This window comes from Macaca fascicularis, chromosome 1 (assembly GCF_037993035.2).
Source record: "Macaca fascicularis isolate 582-1 chromosome 1, T2T-MFA8v1.1".
NCBI classification, from domain to species: Eukaryota; Metazoa; Chordata; class Mammalia; order Primates; family Cercopithecidae; genus Macaca; species Macaca fascicularis.
This window is the reverse complement of record NC_088375.1, coordinates 41,139,494-41,147,431: the sequence shown is the minus strand read 5'-3', so window position 1 is coordinate 41,147,431 and position 7,938 is coordinate 41,139,494. Positions and strand designations below refer to the sequence as shown.

Below are 7,938 nucleotides of genomic sequence, written 5' to 3'. Positions count from 1 at the left end.
TAGCCTCCTGAGAAGCTGCGGCTACAGGCAAGTGCCACCATGCCTGGCTAATTTTTAGTTTTCTTCTGTGGAGATAGGGTTTGGCTTTATTGCCCAGGCTGGTCTCAAACTCCTGACCTCAAGGGATCTTCCCACCTCAGTTTCCCAAAGTGTTGGGATTGCAGATGTGAGCCACTGTACCCAGCCAGATTTGCAGAAAACAGATAATGCAGCACATCTCATCAACATAATTAAGCATCTGAGCTCTTTGTATTTTTCCATTCTCTTTTCTTTCAGACAATGGCTTGTTCTTAGCTGTCTCCCCTCATGGTTATAAGACAGCTGCCATGTTCCAGACACATCTCACAATGCTGTCTAGTAAAGAAACAAGTGCTGTTTCTTCTCATGTGTTTTATTTTTCATCATTGGGGAAGAATCTTTCCCAGAAATTCTCAGCAGACTTTCCATCCTGAAGCACATGGCTTCAGGAAACTGGAGGGTTCAACAGAACTGGGGTTCTACCAAACAGAGGAAGGCGAATGAACGGTGGCTGAACAGACCAGCTACTAACAGCACCAGGTAATGATTAAATAGACTGCCCCTGCATTGAGGGACAGAAACAATGTCACAGATGACATACAATTACAAACTGTAACAGATACGTGATCAGAGAGAATCCTGCACATAGCAAGGTCATGGATCCAGAAGGGCCAGGCACTCTGAGGAAGTGAAAGATGAGTAGGAGTTTGCCAGGCAAAGAAGTAAGCTGGGAAGTCCTTGTAAACACAGGAAAGCAATCTGTGCAAAGACACACGTGTCTTCTTAATTCTCACACCTTTCACACCTTCAATCCTACAAGCACTGTGGAGTATACATTTTTTTTTTCTTTTTTTGAGACGGAGTCTCACTCTGTCTCCCAGGCTGGAGTGCAGTGGCTGAATCTCGGCTCACTGCAAGCTCCGCCTCCTGGGTTTACGCCATTCTCCTGCCTCAGCCTCCTGAGTAGCTGGGACTACAGGCACCTGCCACCTCGCCCGGCTAGTTTTTTGTAATTTTTAGTAGAGATGGGGTTTCACCATGTTAGCCAGGATGGTCTCAATTTCCTGACCTCGTGATCCGCCCGTCTTGGCCTCCCAAAGTGCTGGGATTACAGGCTTGAGCCACCACGCCCGACCGGAGTATACATTTTTAAGTTTTATTTTCAGACTTTTAGGGGAAGCTTGGTGACAATAAGTGAGTTCTTTCAATTGCTACAAAACAAGAGTTTGCATCTAAGTATTTGACCCCCATAAACATGCATTTTTCCTAAAAAGAAGCCAGGATTTTAGTAAGCCAAATCAGCTGTACCCTTTACCCCCAGTCATTCCTCTGGGAGGTTTTACTGATTTGTACTTTTCCAGGAAAGCAAGGAAGGAATTCTTAAATTTGTTTTTTCAGAGACTTTAATAAATTCATTAGTCATCAATGCAGGACCTTCATCTCTTCAATTTTTCACTGGAAGATGGGAGAAGTCATAATTCACTGTCATATCTGGCTCCCAGTTTTGACATTTGCAGGAAATTGGTCCCCTCTGAACTTCCTGAATGCTCATAAAAGTTATTTCCAGCGGGCACGGTGGCTCACGCCTGTAATCGCAGCACTTTGCGGGGAGGCCAAGGTGGCCAAATCACCTGAGGTCAGGAGTTTGAGACCAGCCTGGCCGACATGGTGAAACCTCATCTCTACTAAAAACACAAAAATTAGGCAGGCATGGTGGCAGGCTTCTGTAATCCCAGCTACTCATGAGGCTGAGGCAAGAGAATTGCTTGAACCCAGGAGGCAGAGGTTGCAGTGAGCTGAGATCGTGCCACTGCACTCCAGCCTGGGCAACAAGAGTGAAACTCTGTCTCTAAATTAAAAAAAAGTTATTTCGGGCCCAGATCAGATGGACATCTAAAGACTATCCTGTCTCAAAAATGTGTTAATGATCATTTCAGCTCAAGTTAAACACTAACATATTAATACAGCCTATGGGATTACAAAAAAGTGAGCAAGGAATTCATTCAAGACTGGAAAGAATTATCCTCTCATCCAACACTCCCATTTCACAAGGGTGTGGAAGTCAAGGCCCAGCGACACAGGATTTTTTCCCCATCACCTTGTAAGCCAGGGACCTCTGGCTGGTGACACCCTGCCCATGCCTCAGTGGCCACGCTACCTGCTGCAGGAGATGGTCGGCCCACTCGGCCTGGGTGGGGAGTTTTATTGAGTGATAAAAGCAGCATTCAGTGGAGAGGGGATGCAGGGGTGATTCCCCTACCCAAAGGCAGGAAAGTCCCCCCAGTGCAGGTGAGTCTGAGGCTTTTATGGGCTCAGAATAGGGGAGGGGCAGGTCGTAGGTAGTGCTGGAAAAGGCAACATTCAATTGGTTAAAAGGCATTAGTCAGAAAGAATTAATTGGGAAAGAGCAGACAAACAGGAACAGAAGTTCTCACTCTAGGTCATGGGTTTCATTTGGGACCAGCAGCCTAGTGTTTCAGCCTTCAGGCTGTTTTTGGCTTGAAGGTGGGGTTTCAGCAGGGACCTGCCCCTATCTGCCTAGACATTTGGCTGCCACTATCACCAGGGGCGTCAGGGGGGTTCCTCCGCCTGTCAAGGTTGCCCTCGCTCTAGAAGCAGAGCTTTGGCCAGAAGCTACCACAGAACAGGAGTGGGAGAGAGAGGAGGAGCTGGGTGACAGAGCAGAAGCATTTTGGGGAACTGATCCTTCAGGCAGCATCTGATGTACTTCCTCTCTCCTCCACACTCCACCCCCACTCGCCCTCTCTCTCTGCTTCTTTCCTTTTCTCTCTCATGGTAGGGTTATGAGTCAGTTGTCAAAAGGTGGGGACATTTCCTGATGCATTTGCAACACTGAGAAGTTATCTTAAGGGAGGCTGGGCCCCATTCTACTCATCTGGCCCGGAAAGTGAACACCTTGGGGGCCACTACGGCAGCCCTGCTGGGGGAGACGCCCCAACCTATCTTCTCCCTGTCTCCTGGCAGCTCTCTTGGCCTCCTGGTTTCTACCTGATCATGTCCCTGGCAGAGGCCATCAGCCTCTGGAATGAAGGGGTGCTGGCAGCTGACAAGAAGGACTGGAAGGGAGCCCTGGACGCCTTCAGTGCCGTCCAGGACCCCCACTCCCGGATTTGCTTCAACATTGGCTGCATGCACACTATCCTGAAAAACATGACTGAAGCAGAGAAGGTGAGTGGAGGTGCCTCTTTCCGGGCCTCCTCTGTGCATTTGTTATTATGATTCTCAACCCCATTGCATTTCAGAAATCTAACCTCTGGGGAGATTGAAAAGAACAAAAGTTGTCCAAGCTCCACCCCTAGACAGCCTGATTTAACTGGTCTGGGAGGGGCCCCAGGCAGCCAGTTTTAAAAGCTTTCCAGGTGGTTCTGAGGGGCAGCCAGGGTTGCGTCTTTCTCCATCTTCTAAATTAAAATCATTCCACAAGTATCTTTAACACCTTTGTGAAAGCTGCCCTAGTCGTACTTTCTTCTACACAGAACTCCTTCTGGGCACAGAATCTCTCTCTATCCCAGCACTTTACACCTGATTATTGATTCTAAGGCACCTCCTTTTGCTTTCCAAGATTTTCATGTGTGTTGACTTTGCCTGTTCAAGAGATTTAAGGGAGGCATTTACAAAATATAGCTTTTACCCCAAGTGACAATTCTGATCAATTATAAAGGAGACCCCTTTAAGGATGCCGAGGCTGGCAAGAGGAAATTGTACTGTGGTTGATTAGTGATATCTGCTGGGGGCATGGTGTGGGATGTCTCGCATCTTTTTCGTTATGTTTTCTCACTCAAATACTGTAGTATGGAGGTAAGCATTCTCAATAATTATTTTTTGGATTGGTCGTGGTAAGGTGGGAAGGGTGTGGATCAAATCCTAGCCTCTGCCTCTCTCTGGACTTTCAGTCTTAAGCAAGCTATGTAGTCTGTGTAGACATCTGGCTTTCAGCTTCCTGAGTTTCTAAATATCATGAAAATTAAGTGAGATGCCAAACTATTAATGTCCTGTGGAACTTCACACCACTGTATAAGAGTTAGTTATTATTTTTACCGTTTACTGCCAGTCTTTGCAAAGTGTGGATGTGTGGACAAATGGCTGACTCCCCAGGTCCCTTAAAGAACCAGTGCCTTCCACACTCCAACAGCAGGTAAACAAGCCTCAGCCACACCCTCCTGACAGGAAGACAGAGAAGTGACTGAAATGTTCTCACATAGCTTGACAAGTCAATCTCAGGCTCCAAGGCAGAGCATGCCAGGACTCCCCGCCTCTGGCTGGAGGGAGGACAGTGGCCCCACCTCCTCTCAGGGGCCTGCTGAGGGGCTGAGTGAACAGCACCACACATTCTGAGGGCTGATGGACACAAAATGTACATTGTCTGGGGGAAGAGATTGGCAGCTAGTCTGGGCACGGCTATGCCAGCAGCGACTGTAGCCTCCTGCCTTGGCCTGGATATGGGATCCTTGGCGAGGTTGCGTGGGCCACCACTCACCTCTCAGCTCCCAGGCCTTCACTCCCACATGTCTCTGTTTCTCCTGGCGTTCCTCTGCTTCTAGCCTTCTCATTCCCTCTGCCTTTCTTTGTTTTCCTGCTTGAGCCCTTCCTACTAGCATTTATATGCATTCTTACTTGTTATCATTTTAATTGTATACTACTCATGGAATGTTTGTATAGTAAACAAATATAACAATGTATATAATATTTTAATTATTTTCATTTGCAATAAATTTTATTATTTATTTAAACTGAATGTTCAGTACATTCACAGGAATAGAAGAAATGCAACAAAGGTTAGAATTTCATTATTACATTAGATATCATTTTTTCTTTCTTTCTTTTTTTTTTTTGAGACGGAGTCTCGCTCTGTCGTCCAGGCTGGAGTGCAGTGGCCGGATCTCAGCTCACTGCAAGCTCTGCCTCCCAGGTTTACGCCATTCTCCTGCCTCAGCCTCCCGAGTAGCTGGGACTACAGGTGCCTGCCACCTCGCCCGGCTAGTTTTTTTTGGTATTTTTTAGTAGAGACGGGGTTTCACCGTGTTAGTCAGGATGGTCTCGATCTCCTGACCTTGTGATCCGCCCGCCTCGGCCTCCCAAAGTGCTGGGATTACAGGCTTGAGCCACCGCGCCCAGCTTTTTCTTTCTTTCTTTCTTCTTTTTTTTTTTTTTTTTGAGATGGATCTCACTCTGTCACCCAGGCTGGAGTGCAGTGGTGCGATCTCAGCTCACTGCAACCTCCGCCTCCCTGGTTCAGGCAATTCTCCTGCCTCAGCCTCCCAAGTAGCTGGGATTACAGGCATGCACCACCAAGCCCGGCTAATGATGTTTCATTTTTCAAAGAAGCTTCTCCTATTTCCCTATCTTTTTTATCTTCCAGGGAGCAATAAATAGTTATTACTACTCTCCTGGACAAGGTGCTCCGTTGTGTTGCACAGGAATTGTATCTTTATGTTTCACATCATTATCACCTCTAAAAACTCTACCTTCACTTCACAACACAGTCTGGCTGCATTGTTTCACAGTAAAATTGTACTCTACTCAAACTAAGAGAACTCAAAGAAATTAGAGCAAACAGCAGTTAAATTCGTATGAATGAAAGACAGAAGACCAAAAATTTTAAAGTACTGATTTAGTAACATAGTGTCTACTGGCTCAAAGCTTCTATCTAATCATATTATTAAAACAGCAATAATAGAAATGAAAGTTACACTAATGAAAAAGGAACTCGGGAATGAGGTCATTAAATATAACTCACTATATTTTAAATATAGATATTATGTATTTTTTATTAGTATCAGGTAAACGTCTAAACTATCTATTCGGAATTCTACTCTCAGAGAAGGTCAGAGACAGTTACAAAGAAGGTGCTTCATATTATCAAGTCCATTTTTAAAATGATGAGCTCCTTTGGGAAAACGCTTTAGTCCTTTTTAATCTAAGATTTCTGTTGGAGATAATCCCTTAGTGTCTGCACCCTTATAGTCTACTTTGTCTTTATTTGTATCATTGGATTTCTTTTTTTTTTTTGAGACAGGGTGCCTCATTTTGCCGCCCAGGCTGGAGTGCAGTGGTGCCGTCACAGCTCATGGCAGTCTCCGCCTCCTGGGCTCAAGCGATCGACCCACCTCAGTCCCCCAAGTTGCTGGGACCACAGGCATGTGCCACCACACCTGACTAATTTTTAAATTTTTCATAGAGATGGGGTCTCACTATTTTGCCCAGGTTGGTCTTGAACTCCTGGGCTCAAGTGATCCACCTGCCTTGGCCTCCCAAAGTTCTGGGATTACAGGTGTGAGCAACTGCACCGGGCCATTATTGGATTCTTGTGTAGCTTTTCTAGGCCATATATGACTAACAAAAGCGGAAATCAGATGGAATATGTATGGCTCCAGGAATGTTTTGTAGATCCACAGCAGAACTGAAATGACGATGCAAGGGATGCACACCACTGTCCCAGACTCGAGCTCCTAAATAAATGTGAGAGTGAAGCGGAATGCACCGTGAGAGCACAGGGTGGGCCTCGAGGTGCCGAGGAGGGCAGACAGGAGAGCCGGGCACCGCAGGGGGCTAGGGTTCTGTGAGCCGTGGCTTATCTCACACCTCCTCGCTGCCTTGCATCATGGCCATGTCTGGACCCTTCTCTCCTCAGGCCTTTACCAAAAGCATTAACCGAGACAAGCATTTGGCAGTGGCTTACTTCCAACGAGGGATGCTCTACTACCAAACAGAGAAGTAAGTGGTTCCATGTTGCACCAACTGGAGAATTTCAAAGAGAAACCTAAGGGGTCTCAGTGTTGCTGACTTGGTGTTTGAGAAGTAGCTTCCCAGCCTCTGCTGGGAAATGTGACTGGCCCTTATGGGGACAGTTATGCAATAAAGCAGCAGGTAAGGCAGGAGTTCTCACTGGGGAGGGAAGGCAGGTCTGCCGCCAGATTATAAACCAGCTATGTCACAGGCACAATGAGTCTAGGTAACCACCATGGGCCTGATACTCAGCTGGTGTGGCACCCCACCAGTGTCCCTGATGGGGTCACCCATGGAGGTCTCCTATGAGGTGCTCAGCTGTCACAGTATGGGGATGATCATGAAACTGCATCAAAACCTGGCTTCATCCCAGCAAAATGCATTTTCAAAACCTGGTTTAATCCATTTGAGGAAACATAATTCAGCTGCAAAAACAATAATAGAAATTAACATTATAAGAACAAATTAATACAGGTAAGTAAGTAGCATATGCACTTATACAGAAAACGTTTGCAGTAGACATTAATTTTTTTTTTCTTTTTTTTCCCCTAGACGGAGTTTCACTCTTGTTGCCCAGGCTGGAGTGCAAGGGTGCGATCTCAGCTCACTGCAACCTCCGCCTCCCGGGCTCAAATGATTCTCCTGCCTCAGCCTCCCGAGTAGCTGGGACTACAGGCATGCGCCACCATGCCCAGCTAATTTTGTATTTTTAGTAGGGATGGGGTTTCTCCATGTTGGTCAGGCTGGTCTCAAACTCCCAACCTCAGGTGATCTGCCCACCTTAGCCTCCCAAAGTGCTGGGATTACAGGCGTGAGCCACAGTGCCCAGCCAGATGTTAAATTTAAAAACAGATTTCAAAACAGTGTGTATAGTATAGTCCCATTTCTGTATCACAAAACAAAGTCTGGAAGGCCATAGACCAAAATGTTATCAATAATTCTCTCTGGATAGTGGGATTATAGGAAAATCCATTTTCTTCTATCACCCTGTCTGTATTTTTAGGTTTGTTTATAGTCAACATGGAATAATTAGTACAAATATTAATAAATTCAAAATGAAAGTTAATCTCAATTTCTCCTCCCTCTCATCCTGCACAAATATCTCATAACAAACAACAAAGGAAAAAATTCTAAGTGATAATTTCAAATGTTTGGGGGGATGGGAAACTGACC

The 7,938-nt window shown here is 45.9% G+C and overlaps 1 protein-coding gene across 5 annotated transcripts in view; it reads left to right on the top strand.

The window, feature by feature from the left end:
• The first annotated feature begins 2,448 nt into the window (after positions 1–2,448).
• Positions 2,449–7,938, top strand: part of NCF2 (neutrophil cytosolic factor 2) — a 36,399-nt gene continuing 30,909 nt past the window's right edge. Inside the window, exons 1-3 of one of the 5 annotated variants that reach the window (XM_015446854.4) lie at positions 2,449–2,523; positions 3,004–3,207; positions 6,671–6,753. In XM_015446854.4, coding sequence (XP_015302340.1) covers positions 3,034–3,207; positions 6,671–6,753 — 257 coding nt within the window. In that variant the 5' untranslated portion in view covers positions 2,449–2,523; positions 3,004–3,033. Of the gene's footprint in view, positions 2,524–2,572; positions 2,743–2,762; positions 2,842–2,865; positions 3,208–6,670; positions 6,754–7,938 lie in introns of those variants that run through there. The other 4 variants (XM_015446862.4, XM_015446857.4, XM_065536730.2 and 1 more) reach the window with 4 other exon arrangements.